This window comes from Larimichthys crocea, chromosome III (assembly GCF_000972845.2).
Source record: "Larimichthys crocea isolate SSNF chromosome III, L_crocea_2.0, whole genome shotgun sequence".
NCBI lineage: Eukaryota > Metazoa > Chordata > Actinopteri > Sciaenidae > Larimichthys > Larimichthys crocea.
The window spans coordinates 8,191,598-8,209,454 of NC_040013.1; the positions used below are offsets into that span (position 1 = coordinate 8,191,598).

At 41.3% G+C, this 17,857-nt stretch overlaps 1 protein-coding gene across 2 annotated transcripts; it reads right to left on the bottom strand.

Annotated features, from left to right (window-relative positions):
- Positions 1–373: 373 nt before the first annotated feature.
- On the bottom strand, positions 374–16,625 carry sec24d (SEC24 homolog D, COPII coat complex component). 2 transcript variants are annotated; one of them, XM_019265848.2, is made up of 23 exons: positions 16,502–16,625; positions 15,358–15,549; positions 15,107–15,209; positions 14,034–14,170; positions 13,512–13,907; positions 12,904–13,025; positions 12,549–12,660; positions 12,325–12,452; positions 10,332–10,470; positions 10,126–10,241; positions 9,185–9,309; positions 7,124–7,315; positions 6,854–6,947; positions 5,901–6,017; positions 5,601–5,771; positions 4,868–4,964; positions 4,642–4,787; positions 4,415–4,553; positions 3,783–3,901; positions 3,454–3,633; positions 3,113–3,304; positions 2,548–2,637; positions 374–2,166 (listed from the first exon to the last, which is right to left on the bottom strand). In XM_019265848.2, the coding sequence occupies exons 2-23, from the start codon at positions 15,506–15,508 to the stop codon at positions 2,026–2,028; spliced, it is 3,207 nt and encodes a 1,068-aa protein (XP_019121393.2). In that variant the 5' UTR covers positions 15,509–15,549; positions 16,502–16,625; the 3' UTR covers positions 374–2,025. The 2 variants fall into 2 exon arrangements, with proteins under 2 accessions (XP_019121393.2, XP_019121394.2); XM_019265849.2 differs by having other exon boundaries at positions 2,026–2,166; positions 15,107–15,191.
- Between the last annotated feature and the right edge of the window lie 1,232 nt (positions 16,626–17,857).

Here is a 17,857-nt window from a genome sequence, read left to right on the forward strand (position 1 = left end):
GGTGCCCCCTCATGGTGGAAAGACAATAACACACTAGGACAAAAATACTTTTTTGCCACCTGGGCTGGATTAAAGATCATGAAACAACTAAATAAATACTGTTTGCTGTGTCTACATTGATTTTAGTGTTCATTCGTACTTGAATCTTTGCAGAATATCCAAAATTGAATCTTGGTTACTGACAGAAGCTGACCACAGATGACTGAATGTGTACATTTTGATTAGCGCTACCTTCGATACAGAACTATAGTTCAAGCTTTCAGTGAAGTGCGTCAGTGAAATAAGAAGACATTCAGGGTTTTTTCTGTTTTAAATACCTCTGTGTTTGTGAACTAAATGTAGCTGTCAAAGCTGAAAAATAAAACCACAGTAGTTATGTCAAGAATTTAATTCAGACAAAATTTGTTGAGGGTTTGGAATGAAATACACATGGCACACCAAGCCCATGAATTTACACAAAGTCTACCCAAGAAACAACCGTGTGTTCTTCCAGTTAAATTGAAATCACTCCAACTTAAAATGGTATGGTACTCAAATTACCTGAGATAAGTTTGCATACAAACCAAAAAAGATTGAAATCACCCATAAACCTCTAGCACATATATATTTTAACTTTTTTTTTAACAACTATAATATCAACTTAAGGCAGATGGTAATATTTGTAATGGTAAGTTGTGTATTTCATGTACAAAAAAGTTTTTGGAGGCTGCACATACACAAAAATCGCACAAATGCAAATGCGTACATGAATTACACAGAAGCAGTTACCTTTTAAAAACAAGCGATGCCATACAGGATGATGCTAGCGCGGTGCTGAAACTCAAGACTGAATTGTTTCATATCATTACAGACAGATTTAGCAGGTTATGTTTATTGGACTAACTTCTTTTAGATCTGGTGGAAAATAGTCTGGACATTTGGCATGTCTGATTTATGAAAATGAATCACCCTGACTCGAAACATCCCTCTTTAGTTCCAATTCTGACTCGTTCGGTGGAGAACAACTCATTTTTCATCAGGATACATGTCATCTCTGTGTGGAGCAACAGCTGTGTTCGTTTCATCGAACACCAAAACAAAGCGTTTTCTGCGTCACTGCGCTCTGTGAGGATCAAATCTCTGCTATAAATGGTCAAAGAATCTGATTTTGGTGGGGGCACGTGTGAATCCAATGCTTTGAATCAGTCATGGTGTAATGACGGGAATAATTTTCAGCTCTGGCAGCAGTGGCTTTTATTTCAGCATTGTTTCTGCTAAATTATCAAGTACACTTTAACGTTATAGCACATGTTTTCACTAGGACAGCAAAAGTGAAATGTAGAAACCGTTATATGTCATTTAAATACTGCACAATTCATTTGGAGCTTTTCTTAAGAAAAGGAATGACGATTTCAAAATGAGTTACTAAGTCTCCTTAGAAATATTGTCTTCATGGGAGAAAGTTACGTATAACAAAGACTGGCAAGCTTTATTGAGTTCCAAAGTGAACATCTACAGTATAGCCCACAAATAACCCCTTGTCTGGACACTAAATCTACAAAGTGAAATGAAAAAACGCTTTACTCGATTGACTGCACAGTGGAGATAGATACTGTATTGCTTACGCCAGTGGGCTATATGCCAGAATGCATTCCAGCCTGAGGCACTGATGTCATTCCAGTCTCCACAGTCCATCACACACGAGTATCTGAACGGGAAATGCTGGATGTGTTGTCCATTTCATTTTTTCCAGTTTAACTTGGACGTTCTTCAAATGACAAGTGGTTATTTGAAGAGCATACTGCGCGTATTCTAAAGTGTGTTGGAAAGGCAGCTTTGGACTCTCGAGGTTAAATCTCAAAAGGCTCCTGGTCCCTGGTTTCTTCCTCTGTCTCTCTGTAAAACAACTTTCTAAAAAAAAAAAAGAAAAGTTTCTTTCTTTGTACCGTCCTCAAGAACTCAGATGGAGCCAAGTGAGACTGACCCTGTGAGATTTGTGCATTGGTCCATTAGATGCCGTGTTTCTCCCAGGCCAAGCTTCGGGCTTTAAGTGAGCAGCTGCCTGATCTCTCGGTGAACATAGCAAAGGAAGTCCATGTAGGAGGCTCCACCGTGCAAGCCCTTATCCTCCACCAGGAATTGACGGAACAACATCTCCGGTTTGTCCTTCTGCCTCACAATTTGGAGCTGGGAGGGAAGAAAGGAAACAAATGTGATCTTTTTCTTGTCCAAGGGTTACTAGGGTTTTACATCTACCAGGAATGTCCCACGTACACACAGACGTGTCATTTGTTCTTTTCAAGAAATGTATTTCAAACTTTTTAAGCATATTGCTCGGTCCATTTTTTAAAGTTGTACTTTAATTAGCTGGTTTTTGCAGTAAAATTGCATTACAAAAAAATATTCAATGACAGTGTTTGAGCAGTTGCGAGGGGACATAGTTACTTTATCATTCCACTAGAGGGAGGCAGAGATCATTAAAAAAAAACATGGCATTTCACTTTAGTTTGTTCTCTCCTGTTATTTCTTCTATTACTTTGTTTGGTTTTGCTGCTCTCAATAACATACCTTCATGGAGTTCGGCCTCTTTTCAAGCAGGCCGTTGATAATGGATCGGACCTTCTTTGACAACGGGTTGTCCAGCTCCGGCAGGGCACACTGTAAAACACAATCAGAAAATAAAAGGTAAAATAAGCATTTAGAAGTCACTAGTGCTCGTTCAACACATGTTATCCTTAAAGGTGTCAAAGAACATTGATACATTGTAATGTAGTGATTTGAGGGTGGGAAGTAAACAGCCTTCATTTATAAAGTTGAAATCGCTTAAATGTTGTTTGAAGTCTGCCTTGAAAATAAATGTTTGTACTTGTGTGAGGTTTATGTGTTTAACGTATTCAGTTCAACTGAACGATTTGGTTCTATGAAATGATTCATGTGCAATCAAATCATGTTCAGATGTATTTTATTACAAATTTATTGCTGAGTTATAAAGTCACTAGGGCATAGTGCCTAACTCAACACCCAGACATTCTCTTCCGATACTGTAATGCCTCCCGGCACCACAGAAAAACAGATACTGTTTCATTTGGATTATAAATACAGCATGTCGAGTTCAAAGTGCTATTGTTCTGACCATGTGTCCTTGCAGGTGGGCGAGGGAAGGCAGGTTAAAGATGCTCTGGATGAGGTCGGGCGGGCTCGCTTGGCCGAGCCACAGAAACATGGAGTGGCCGTTCTCCAGCAGGAACATGCCGGAGTCTGCCAGACGCTCCTCCGAACAACGCAGCGGAGCAGGCAGGGCCTCGCTGTTGACATCCATGTTGTGCTGAAGGAAATGAAAACAAACTTATTAGATTACAGAGAGAGACTTTACAAAGTCACTTGCATCAGATGTACTAAATATTAGTCACAAAGCTAAAAAAACAAACAGTGTAACTGAAAACAGTTACTGTGCACTCTGAGTTTGTCCCTCACCAGTGGGATGAGGCGTGGGTAGAGGAGCAGCTGTGTGGCCTCCACCCCCATGGCCATGACCGACAGCCTTTGATGGGCTCTTTCGTCCGTCGAGAGCTCTGTGCTGCCAACCAAGGGCGCCGTTTTCATGAGGCTGTTCATGTAGACTGGAAAGACTTTCATGGCATCAGGCAGGATCAGCTGCATATGGATACAGACAGTTACTTTATGAGAAACAACAGAATGAAATCCTCAATCCGTTTCTGCTTTGTACATCAAGGAGTTCTTTGTATCCACAAATCAACGCTTAAAGTCAACAAATTCTATTGCAGGTGTTGTCCTGCGCTGACCTGGCTGGCAGCGGAGGGGCTGGCGCAGTTCTTCCTGTAGCAGGCCAACATGTGAGCTGTCTGGTTGACCAGGATCTCCCTCACATTCTTCAGAGGCTGGTTCAGTATGGCACGGTAAGCTGTGCGGACATGAGAAAAAGGCTTGGTTAAAAGACAAGAGTGGGGGAGATGAGCACAGAGACCTGACTGGCAGCTTAGGATAAGTGGGGGAGTGAAACACGGAGGAAAGCGCGAACAAGGGAGCTGAGGGGTAGCGGAGCCGACGAAAGAAGGCAAGTGAAGGTCAGTAATACAGCTGTACTTAAAGAAGAGCTCATCTGTGCTTTATGTGAAACATGTGGTCCTTATTTCCACAACTCATTCTTCTTTTACTCATAAGTCTGTGAGCATTAGTAGATCAAGTGATGCATGGGGTAAAATCAACAAAGGTCGGGATGAATCAGCAGGCTACGTCTGCACTACATTACATCCCTAAATAAAGAGAGAAGGCTGACTGTATGGAATGACTCCCTGGTGAAATAAAGGGCTGCTCATACATCATGGCAGGAAAAAAATCCATCTTTTCTGCATTAGTCTGTGCTTGAATTTTAAATTAAAGATAAAATGAATCCATACGTGTTGAAGACAGTCACCTGATTTGGCAAAGAAGTTGATGAGTGAGTCGGTCTCGCAGCTCTTGTACAGCTCCGACAACTGCGAGCTGCAGTTCAGACTGAGGTTGTGGATGCGGAGACGTCGCTGCCCGTTGATGGTGGTGTACAGCAAGGCGCACTGGGAAACACGGCGCAAACACAAGTTATAACCAAATGTTGGACACACCAAACCAGAATATGTCACATTTTTTTAAAAAGATGCGTACCTGCATGAGTGCCCCGGTCTCTTCACTGAGTGTGTCGTCGTGCTTCAGCTCTACGGTCACAGCGCTGTCGCAGTCCACAGCTGCCATCTCTATGTCTGTGGTGTTGTTCATATGGATGGCACCGAAGAAGTCTGTAGCTCTGAAGCCTGAGGGAGGACGTACACAACATGTAAACTACTGAGAGGAACAGGTCTCTCGCAGGACATCTTGGGTCAGTCTTCCTTACCTGTGCTGGTACGAACGCGCATGATGGCATCGAATCCGATGCTCTTCTGCACGTCTTTCCGCAGGTCTCTCAGGAAATGCTCCCCGTCGGCCTCCACCTGACAACATCGAGTACAAATCTTGTATGAGCATGAGCTTTAACCAGCAGGTGGCAGTGCTGTTGCAATTTGGTCCTGTGCCAATGACGAGCAGACTGGAGGCTCATAAAAGTACCTTAACACATGGAATTGAGTCTAACACCCGGAGAGCTGATTTACTGAAACGTCAGTTTACGCAAAAGTAAAAATAAATGACACACTAAATTAGTGAACACTATGAATGAGTTTTTATGGAGTGATAAAACGTTGTAGCTCTTGGTGACAGAAACAGTGTTTAATGCTTCTATTTGAATGTTATTTATTCAGTGATTCAGTGAAGGTTTAGGCCATGTATGTTCAAATGCATTGTACTGCCTCAGTGTGTGGTGTGTTTGTACAGTTTGGAGCAATTTCCCATGCTTGTTGCACCATTCCTAAGGGACAGGTCTATAATGGATTGTGGGTACTGCGCCAAAAGTCGTTATGTGGATACAACTTTTATTAGGCTGCTTTTGGCTGTGCTAAATTATGACTTTTTATTATAATGACAAGAAATAAAAAACGCAATATTGTCCATAATCTTTATGCGTCTGCTCGCGGTATCATTGTGTGTGTATTGAGAGGCCTGTAAACAGTTCTGCATGCCGAATGATGTACCTGGAAGTTGTTGTACTTGTAGACGGAGCCTCCGGTGTGCGAGGGCACATCGCCCATGGTTGCCAAGTCCACGTATTGGCTGGGGAAGAGGAAGAGATCCACACTGCAGCCCTGTGCCACACAGTCCTTAGACAGCTGCTCGTACACTCCTTTCTGAGGCTGGAACAGAGTCTAAAAGAAGAGAGAGATGTTAAATGTTATCGAAAAGTTGAATTCTCATGCTTAGTGTAAGTAAACGAAGCCCGGCGTTGTGTCTACATGTACAGTCTGTATTAAGCTGTACGATTTAAGTTCACTCACTTTCTCTTTCTCGGTGCTGACCAGCTTTTTGTCATCCCTGTTCTTCAGTTTGCCAGGAGCCTCAGCAGTGGGCATGGAGGAGTGGAAGATGAAGAGCTTTCCGCTGCATTCTGCTGCCTGGACGGGGAAGAGAATGATGACGGAGAGAGAAAAGATCTCAAAAAGACAGATCGCACTAAGGTGTGTAAGTGCACTCCTTCCTGACATGTTGTTTACAACAAAATCATGAGGTCATGAGGTGAAAATTTCCACTCCTGCAGACGATCAAATTATTCTTATAATAATAATCCACTTTATTTACAGAGTACTCCCCTGTGTGACAAAATAAACTGATAAGGGAAAATGAAAGATGTAAGCAAGACCCAAAACGAAAATATGAACATGAAAAGGCATGCGCAGATAAATAAGTCTGAGACTCTTTGCTGTTAATGTCACAACTGCTTCCAATTAAAAGCTGTGTGTGAACTTTTCCTTCGCTGTGCGCCAAAACGCTGACCTCATATCACTGGGAAAGTTTGTTGGACTTTAAAGTAAACACAAACATGCCAGGGGGAGAGAAAAGAAACTTCACTGAGTTGCTCGGTTGAATGAGTTGAGCAATACAATCTGAAATATTTTGACAAACTGAAACAATCTTGTGGCAGCGGGTGATTTTTTCCTTCTTTCGATTTAAATTTCTTTTTGGGGGGGAAAAACACACAGTTGTGTGTTTTGGCTGCACTACAATTTATTGGAATCCATAAGTACACTTTAAAAAAAAAACAAAATTTCAAACAATTTAAAGAAACTGATTGAGAAACACTACTGCTGATTACTTGTCAAATAAAAAGCTTGCAATATGCTAATAACTTCTGTACAGTCAACCCTTTAGCAGCCGTATACAAGATTCATGGAGGCTGCAGATCGCCCCTAATCTCCCGCTTCATGTTGACGGATGTCACACTGTGGCTAACCTTGAATGCCTCCACGCCGGCCTGGATGACAGGGGCAAAGACCGTTTCGCTCTCGTTGGTGTCTGCAAACATATCAGGGATCTGGTCCAGGAGGCTAGAGAAAAGAGGAACTGAGTTATGGCTAAATACATATTAAACAGTCCGGTCCACTGTAAAAATGTCTTTTGTTTAGCTGGCTTAAAGTCCACAGACATCTTGGGGATAATACACTCCTATCTTCCTCCCAAGATAAACACTTCTTCCACAAATTACTAAAAGGTTGTATCTTACTTGGTGATAACGGCTCTCGATTCCTGGTAGTTGACGAGGAAGCCATCAAGGAGTGGCACAAACATCTCAGCTGTATCTGAAACCACCATCATCTGGGGCTGGGCCAGAGCGCTCTTAACGTTGTAGAAGTGGAGGACCTTGTTGTAGGTGACAAATCCAACCTTAATCGCAGAGCTCTCCATGCCATCCTCTCTGGAGAGGGACAACAAACAAACATCAGGATGTTTCTAGTAAGTCTGTTTAAATGTTACTGACTGAGTGTTTGCAGTGTACGAAATCTATTTTGTCAAAGCTGTTTGTGCTTGCTGTCGTGTTTACAAGAATCAACTACAATCTTGCTGAAATCTTACTACATGACTGCTTTCAGGACCTTTTGAACAGCTTTATTTAAACCATAATGCCTCTGTTCTATAAAAACAGTAAAGTATTGAAGTATAGAAGCTGGTACTTACAAAACAAAATGAAACTGGTACTTTTCTAATACAAAAGAAAAGTAAAAGAAGAAAAATGGCCATCCCTCTCGCGCACAATTTCATAAAATAAACGTGGCATTTTGCAACCATGTCAAATTACCAAGCATCAACATTCATCGAGTAGGAATAACATCCACGATGGTCTTGTTTGTCCAAAGTGGTGATCCAAAGGGAGAGGAAGGAATTAGCTGCCACAGGTTTACAAATTCCGAGTAAATGTTGCTCAGTGAAGAAAACAAACTACACCCATTTCATTGAGTCATCCTCTTTGTCTTCTTCTCAGGATTCACAGTCAAATTGCTGCGAGATTTACATAAATGTCCATATTTCCTCATCATTTCCTAGAACGTTTTCGGAAAAGAACATAAGTTTTTGCAGGTTTAGCTGACTTTCTATGTTCAGCTAGAAACTGACATTGAAAGTCTACCAACGATCTTTTCCTGGGAACTTTGTTGGAAATGATTAAGAAATGACTGACTCGTAAAAAGTAAAACGTCAGCAAAATAAATGTCTTTTTGACTGCAGCAGATAAGTGCCACTAGAAAACCCTTGACGTTTACCAGAACTGTCTGAACCCGGAGCGTGGAACTGGTAGCTAGCTTGAACCAAAACCATACATCAAGACCTTTCACCATCACCGTCATTTAAAAGCATTCTTTCCTGACACTGCCGACTGCAGTGTGTAGGTCTCTCTTCTTAAATCATGCAGACACACTAAGGAACATGTAACGTGGTTTAAACATGGTTTTAAACGTGGTTTAAAACAACCCTTTGATGTGAATATGGCTTTGGTCAGCTACGAAACCACATCTCCTTGATGAACATTACTCACAGGTACTGTTGGAAAGAACCGACTCGGAGTGGATGAGTTTATTTTGTTCTTTCTCAAACCAGACAGTGATTAAAAATACCAGTGATGAGAACAAATGTTGATGTCTACATCTGCATTTGCTTAAAAGGGGGACTGGCTTTATCTTGAGTGAATTAAACATGCAGTTTGGCAATTGCAGAATTACATGAACCACATAAAAATGCAGGATATCCAAATGCTTTAATCTAGTGCCTGTAAAAGTAAAGATTCAAACACGGCTGAAGATGTGGCTTATCTGGAGAACACTTCTGCTAAGTGTTTTCGGGATGATGTCATGGCAGCAGACAAATATGGATATATTGCTGAGAGAATTAATGAGGTGTAGAGAGGGGGGAAAAAAATGTCCTCAGCTATCTTAGAAGCGAGCGGGGTTGAAGTCCATCATCCGCCACGATAAATCAAAAGTTTACTTCCGAAGTGACACTGACCACAAAACCAGTTCTGAAGAACAAAGCGTTGTGTTTTGTTTTGGATGCATGTCAGAGACAAGAGGCTGCACATTTCTGGCAGCTTTGGAGCCCTCCCTAACAGATACCCACCATCTGCAAAACTTCAGTTGATGAGAACAAACAGTTGGCTTGGTATTTTAGACTTTTTTTGGCGAGGCATATGTTGGATGTGAACTGTGAACAGCATATTAGCATATTAGCAAATTCTACATATTATATTCCTATCTGTACTGCAATGAAGTGTCTGTTTCTGATTTATTGTGTGTACCTGGGCAGGTTCTCCAGCAGAGTCTTCAGCTCATCACATATCAGTTTGACCAGCCCACTTTTAATGTTGTTGTAGGACACATCAATCATAAAGATGTAGGCGGGAGGGTTTGGCGGCTTGTTGTTCTGTGTGAGAAGAAAGCGGCAGGTGAAATAGATCAGTTGCTGTTTTAAAATCTTTCCAGGCATGAAGCGTTTAATACTTCATTTTAAAAGTGCTCTTGTGCGCACCTGCACTCTTGTTTGCTTGTCGATTGTCATGAGCATTATCATTTTCAGTTTAGTACCCTCTAATTTAATCATAGCATATTAGCAGAGGCCCAAACCCTGCACTCCAACCATACACATTTCCATTAGTAGTCCTCTAATACCAGAGATGTTTCCGTTTGTGCTTGCTTATACATTTGGGTGGCTGTGAGGAGCCAATGACAGTTATGAATTCCTAGAGGAGGGTCACAGAGTATATGTGAGGGTGATATTTTTATGTTTCCACAGCTACAACCCATGACAAAGACACTCACCATGCTTTTGTTTAATAGCTGACCTACGGAGGTTTGTTTATAAGTCTTAATAAAGAGAGCAGAAGTAGGCCAGTGGAGTGACTCAGCTTTGCCAGCTTGCTCTGGCCCTCTACGGTTGTTTGCAAAAGCCACAGCCTCCATGGGGACATGCAGCTGATTGGCATCGCTCGAGTACTAAGCTGAACACTTCCTGCCCTTCATTCTGTTTCGATATTATCGGCTCCTGATAAATGTACTGTATCAAAAAAGGCCTTTTGAGAAAAATACCCTACATTATTATACAGATTTTTATGTGACATCTTTGATAACACTTTGTCTGTACAAAAACTTTACACCTGGAAACAATCTCTGGATTTAAGTCTTTTTCTCTACTGATCAACTTCATCCACTTCGTCAACAGATATTTAGTAGTTGGCTGTACCTTGCAGTATTCCATGGTGGCTACAAACTCGTAGGACCCCAGGGACAGCTCAGGCCTCTCGTAGAAGTCCACCCTACGGCCCATGTGGTCAAGATGTTGGAAATAGAAGACTGGCACTAAAGTAAGCCAAACGAAAAAAAAACAACTGAATATAAAAGCTGCTTATATAGCTGCTTGACATTAATGACATTAAGATTTCTTTGTACCTTCGTTGACACAGTTGCAGAAGCCACACTGGTAGCGACGGCCTCCATCAATAAACTGCATGTAGGGACACATGTAGGCCTTGCATCGATTGCAGCGGATCGGACCTGTCTCACCGTGGTTGACGACATATAGAGGAGTCTACACAGGGACACACAAAAAGACACTATGTTCAAGTTTTCAACAGCTGTCGAATAAAAAAAAAAACTCATGTAACTGTTCCTTAAAAGGAAATATATGAGTGGAACAGCTATACTGTAAGCTGTGCTCGGCTCTTCAGTGCATGCAGGAAAGCATGTCCACTATCAAAGCATGGATAATGGTTTATTTCTTTTTGTAAAATCATTTGAAGTGTCTCACACATTCCCCTTGATCTTTCTGTTTTTAGCAACGCAATATTTACTGTACTTGGACCATACTCTTGCACGTACCATACCGATTCCATGGCCCCCAAACAATCCACAATGCATTTCCATACAGAACATTTGTCTGTCGTGGAATGTAAACGCTTAGCATGAAGCTGTTTAATATACATACCACAGAAGTGTTACTGAATAAGGCGTGCAGATGATGGAGACTTTTTTTTTTTTTTACTATTTATGTAAAACTGCCTGCAGGCTTTGAAACGGCATCAATTTAAAATGTTTGCTTGAAATCAACTCATCTGCCATAAACCACATGCAGACAAGGCAGCGAGCAGGTTTATTATTAGACTGGAGACTTCAAGGTGGAGAGGAAAGTGTTTACATTATCTTCGGGCTGTTTACCCAGTGTGGAGAACTAAACCTGTTGGATAACAAAACAAAGCGTCCAAGCAGCATCCAAGCACAACAGCATGCTCTTCTGAGTTATGAGTTACAAACTCATCGCATTTTTAATTTTCACTATTTTGTGACTGTAGTGTAAATATTTCCTCCGCTGCACTGGATAGAATCAAATCTGAGAGTGCAATGCACTCAAGTTTAACTCCTTTTATATATAAACTTCCTTTTGTTCTTCAGTGGTCCTCGCAGAGCTGACATTAGCTAATTAGTCCTTTAGTCAGATGAGAGAAAGCTAACATTGCCTAAAAAGGCCAATTGGTGCTTGGGAGGAGGCGAGAGGAGGAGGGGAGACGTCTGATGCAGGATTCTTGGATCACGTATGATCCAACGGGAGGTTATTCACAGGACAAATGAACTTTTGTAGTACACAGAGACATTTATCAAATGAGAAGTAGATTTTGTGGTTGCTTTTTCCTTACTGTCCCTTTTATTTTGTTTTTCATTCTTCTTCTTTTAAAAATAAAAGCAAATGTACCGATCTCTTGCCTACAGGTAATTGCCACATTGGGAAAAAAATGAACAAAGCCATGTGTTTCAAGGCCTGAACAACTAAGAACTGCTGTGACAGTTTCACGTAGATATTTTCAGATGAAATATAACAAAATCCTGTGGCAATGAAATGTGCTTTGATTTGCAGAAAAACTCAACACATGTATTCACGGGATTAAAAGTTATTCTTGAGATGGTGAAGGATAGAAATGGCGTGGGATCAATGTTTTCACATGCAATGTATCCTATATATAAAATTTAGGCCCACCCAAGAAGATTTTGTGTATTGCAAGAGTCTGCGTGGAAATGCTAAATGTGCAGACGAGGTGAAAATACGTACAACACTTTAACGTGTAAACATTCAAAGCGAGGGGAAAATAATCATCAGAACTCTGCACACAAAGCTGTATCACATCATACTCGAGTGATGGATGCTTCCCAACTCAAGGCCGACCACCACAAATAAATCCTCAATCTGTGGGAGATGATGCTGTATGTATGATGTTCATCATTCCCTGTCTGAGTTGGACTTGGAAAATGTGACACAAGCTGCTACGCATCTGTTCAATCTTTCTCTGTTTTTTCACTTTATCTCAGCAGAATTACGTTTGCTGATATTAGTTGAACTTTTATTTACAGATAAGGCAACCAGCTTTAAGTTATATGTAAAACCATGACTTACCTCATTCTTTGGCAAATTGGCAAATGGCTTAATGATGGAAGCCAGGGGCACTTGACACTGTTTGGCCAGATCAGCGGTGCAGGGTAGCGAGTAGGTGGTGCAGCGCATGAACCTGGGACTGGCATTGCCTGGGATTAGAAAAAAAGGGGATGATGGATGTTCACCTACAGTCTACTACAAATATTTTGTGCTTGAAGAGACGTTTAGATGTTGTTACGCATTACCTTGGTCGTTTACTGAAAAGTCAGTGGTGACCAGAGGTGGGACCTGTCCTCTGATGTTTGTGTTGTAGACATGCCCCCCATGTTTTGCTTGGTCGTCCTCAATCACTTGAGTCTAAAAGAGACAAGTTGTGCGTTACAGTGCAGTCTGAATGTAAACAAATGTCTCGAACCATTTTTCTGATCCTCGTTTGCATAATCATTTCACATTACATTCAACATATAACACCATGCCTTCGCCAGACACCTTTTTAAGAACCAATATGCAACTGGTTGGAGACAGAAAATGTGGAATGACATAATGTGATGTGCTGGTATGTGAAGAATGTGATCCCAGGAGGATTAGTCGCCTACTCACCGTGCTGGGGATAGAGTCAGGGTCCAGTTTCTTCTGAGGTGGCCCTGCCATTCCGCCTGGTCCTGCAGGGAAGCCCCCTGGCATGCCTGGCTGTGGCCCAACCATCTGTCCCCCAAACTGACCTGTACAATAAAACAGGATGTACTGACTATAAAGTACAGAATTGCATGCAGCAGAGCTCTGGTTGCCTAAATGTACGCTGCAGGATAAGTTCTGATCTGGCTCCAATGCTAGCAATGAGAACATATTGTTTTCATATAAGGATAAAGATTTATTCTACTTCTGTATTAAAGAACTATTCAACAAACAAAATTTGTTCTATGGCACAGAGCACCCTCAGAACAGAATGAAGCGTCACAGACACACTATGTGACAAGATTACGCTTGTGAATACTTTTTCACTGTGTTGTGGTTTGCTGTTGTTAATTTCTGTCTGTCAAGTAGATCTGACCACACAATTTGCACACTGAGCTAATAACCATGTATCAGTATCACTGCCAGGAACTAACAATACAATCTTATGACAAAAGAGCTGTTATATCCCTTTCAGAATACTTCTTTTGACTGCAAACTGAGACTGAAACCATGGTTTACAGTGTCACAGTTACCTGCTTGCTGTGGATATCCCGGTGGACCAACAGGTCCGGGACCGGGCTGCTGGAAACCTCCAGGGCCTGGAGGAGGTGATCCTGGGAATGGTCTGCCACCCATGCCTGCCATTGGTGGGCCGGCCATTGTTTGGCCTGCCATAGGTGGACCTGCCATTGGTTGGCCTGCCATAGGTGGGCCTGCCATCATTTGGCCTGCCATTGGTTGGCCTGCCATTGGTTGGCCTCCCATAGGGGGGCCTCCCATTGGCATGGTTGCTGGAGGTGACAGTGGTGGAGACATCTGGGGGGACATGTGGGGGGACTGCTGGCCTGGAGACATCTGTAGCTGGCCCATTGCTGGAGGAGGGGATGTTTGGAAAGGCTGCTGCATTACGGAGCTTGTTGGAGAAGGGGCTAGACAATTAAAAATACAATCTGGTGAGTACATTAAAACTTCTGCTGAGACACTATAATAAATAAAACTAATTAATTGGCTGCTATGATCTGTAACAAGTATAAATTATTAAATAACAAACTGACCATAGTTGCCCAAGTTCATAGCAGTCATCTGATTGGTGAGCTGCTGTGTTGGAGGTGGAGCCGTAGAGGCCATGCTATTATATGGGGACTGCAAAGGTTGTCCATAAGCGGCAGAAACAGCTGGTGCAGCAGGGTATCTGAAGAATAGATGAATACTTATAAACCTCTTCCACTGCATGTGGATGTTAGCAGCCGACATCACTGTCTTCCAGAGGCTGTAGTGGGTTTTAAAGCTTAAATGGAGAATTGATATCATACATACTGTAATAAGAAGACGTAGGGCAACCATTGACAAGCTAGTTTGCAGAGAAGTCGATAACTTTCACTTTGTCTATTTGAATATTTCCGTATACTTGGGATCCAAACAATATTGGAACTGCATTAATTGGGTATAACTGAAAAGCTAATCCTCTTCAAAAACTCAATGAGGCCAACTGTTAGTCCCCATAGTAGCCATTTCGTTGTAACGAGACTTGTTGACCTCACTGTACAAAATGACCAAGGGTGACCTCTAGGGATAATCACAGCCTCATGAAACTATACAACCACAAACTAGAGACCGAGGGCATTCAGAGGATGGATGGTTTTTCTGAGAAATGTCTGGGAGAGAAGTACTCGCCATCCAAAATGCCGTTTTTACGGAAACCTACAAATGTCAAAACTTTTTGATACAAAGTCGCATTTTTTCTGTGATGCTCCTCAAGTTCTTTGGATTTCATTGTGGTATTTTGAAGGAATCTTTCTCCGTGTTTATTAGTTTACAAGTGGTGAAAAATGATTACATTTTGCATCAAAGCTGTGTAACAAATGGTATCAACCCAATAACTACCGCAACAACTTATGAAACATAACAGAGCATGGAAATAACCATCATATACTTCAGTTGTAATGTGCTAAACACTTTAACAGTCTAGACCTTCAATATTTGAATAGGTGCAGAAACAAAACACAATACTGATTACATATTTATGACTAGGAAAACTGGAAAAACAGTGCAGTATAAAATTTAGCTTTTATCATCTTACACTTTCATTATCTCCTTAAAACTGTTGCTGTTTAGTAAAGATTGTTACCTTTGAGGGTGTGCACCATTCTGCTGGACATTTGGATTGTACTGACTGGACACCGGTGGTGGAGGCATGCCAGCAGCAGAGGAAACTGGGGATTTCATCAGAGCTGCAGTGAGCGACAGACACCATGTGAGCATTATGTATGGTTTACACTTTCTCATTCTCGAATTCAGACAAAGCAAAAACGAAGAATGAATGATCTGATCTCGCTAAGTGGCAAGACTGAACAATACAAGAGTAGAGGGTTTTTTTACCCGTTGGTGGAGCGGGCATTCGCTGAGGTGGTCCCCCGTAGTGCCCGTAGAGGGGCTGTGCAGGACCAGGCCCAAATCCACCTTGGTAGCCCCCCATCCCTGGCTGGGCCTGGGAGTATGGCGGTGCAGCAACATAACCCTGTTGACTCATGTTACGATCTTCTCATGCCAGGATGAATGAGTCTTGACAACCTGTAAAGACGGAAAAAAGTGAAATTCAGTTTCTATGATGTACACATGTTAAATAAAACATGTTTACGAAGGCCATAACAACATCTGATATTTGACCTCATACAATCATCAACACTTGCTGTCACATGGACTTTTGACATTGCTTCTTGAGAGATAAGGCCAGGCCTATCCTTGCTAATGTTATCTTCAACTGGCTGACATGAGTTTTCTGTGTTGTTGTCATAACTACAATTTGGTGACAATTAATGAATGAATATTTACATAATTCTTTCTATATGAACACCCATATAGGCCTGTAATTAAAGCCATTTAAAAAAAACTTTACTTTTGCACTTGTCAAAGTGTTGCTGTCTCTGCAGTAAACGTGTTATAAAGCAATGAGCCTGTAAGACTTTTTGCAGGGTGCCAAACCTTTTTTTTTTTTTTTTTTTGAAAGTTGAACTTCGTCACAACTGAGTCAACAAAAATAACACCTGGGCACAGCTGACAACTTCACGAAAGCGTTTTTATTGCTGCGTAATAAAAACACATTTGACACAACACAAAAGTACAAAGTTAAATAAATTAACCGTCAACGGTTAATTCTAACTGCCACTTCCGACAACTGCCACGTCAAAGACCGTTATGATGGCTCAAAAGAAATCTGAGCATCACTGCCGTCATTTCATTTTCCACCCAGCTGAAAGGGACAACATATGTTGTCCTCTTTGTAAGACAACATTTTTTTGTCTGTAATATATCCGGTAACGTGACAGCACAGCACAGCATTCAGTGTTGATTACATATTGATAGAAAACATCTTGCTAGCTACGCGGAAATTACTACAAAGTTTTCCGTTACACCGGCGCCGCTTTCATTTCACGCACGAATACCTTGAAAATGAACAAGAGCTGACACAGAATTGTGCATTAGTATCGGCTAAGTGTGTAAATGGTGTCGTGATGGTATTTACCTGTGTGTTGGGCAGAGTCCTCTTCTCTGTGTATTGCCTTCAATGAAAGCAGAGTGCCACGTCAAACTCCTCCAAAGCGCCGGTCTCTATGTGGGTTACGAGAAGAAAAGCACCCGTGTTGATACGGAGCAAAGGAGGCAGTTTCCGGTTATGCGTTTCAAAATAAAACCTCTAATGGCGAATAAACGTCCTTACGCCATATGTATCGCGCTTTTTTTTTAATTTTACAACAATTATCTTCCCACAGCTTACCAAAATGATCCCGACGTGCTGCACACGCGTGTGTTTGTTTCAAAACGTTATAGTATGCTTTTATTCTAAAAGGTAAACAGCTGAACTTCTGGTTTTGGTCGTGGTGTTTTTAGCTGCCTTGCCGAGTCCTGTGAGGCCCTGTGCGCATGCGTGAAAAAGAGGGAACCCATACACGTCAGCACAGGGGATGCGGACCTGTGCGTTTCATCACTGATACTGAGCAGAGCAGCTTTCACTCTGTCATGATGAAACCACATCAGGTGGAATATGGAAACTTATACATTCAGGCAACTGTTAAGTGAAGTTATATGGCCACAAGTTCTACAACCCTATGGCGAACATGGATGTAGATATCATTGAGGTGTACATACTTTGGACGTATGACATAAGCTGTGGAGTAATTACATTCAGACAAATCATATGTATGTTTAAATCAATAATAGGCTACACTCAGTATCTTTAAGTCTGCTTTAGATCCTTCTGTAGTGAGAGGAAATGTAGGCTAAAAGGTATATATTGAACACTTGAACATATATATATATACACACACACACACACACACACACATATGTATATATATATATATCTCCTATATGTGTGTGTGTGGTGTGTGTGTGTTGTGTGTTGTGTGTGTATGTTGTGTATGTATGTATGTATGTATGTATTGTTGTATGTGTGTGTGTGTGTGTGTTGTGTGTGTGTGTGTGTATGTGTATTATCTATATATATATATATATATATATAATATATATATATATATTATATATATATATATATTTATATGTATGTATGTATGTATGTATGTATGTATGTATGTATGTGTGTGTGTGTGTGTGTGTGTATATATATGGTGCACAAGTTCATTCTTTCTTCATTTCTTATGGTGGTTTCTTGTTGCACTGTTGTATTTAGACCCCATAAACCACATAACAAAGAAGGATGGGGGATAAACAAACAAACAAACAAACAAAACTGTGGCTGTATTTCAGTATTTCAGATGGAATATTCAAAAAATAAGATGGGGTTAATACACAATTACATCATGGCCTGTTGCTGAGGTAGACTTCAGCTATCAAGGTTTGTAATTTGTCCTTTAGAGTATTT

Coding starts and splice junctions, on each gene's coding strand:
- sec24d (XM_019265848.2), bottom strand. CDS start 15,508: ATGAGTCAACAGGGTTATGTTGCTGCACCGCCATACTCCCAGGCCCAG. Junction 13,026..13,511: donor GGGATATCCACAGCAAGCAG/GTAACTGTGACA, acceptor TTTATTGTACAG/GTCAGTTTGGGGGACAGATG. Junction 10,471..12,324: donor CCAATTTGCCAAAGAATGAG/GTAAGTCATGGT, acceptor GTCCCTGTGTAG/ACTCCTCTATATGTCGTCAA.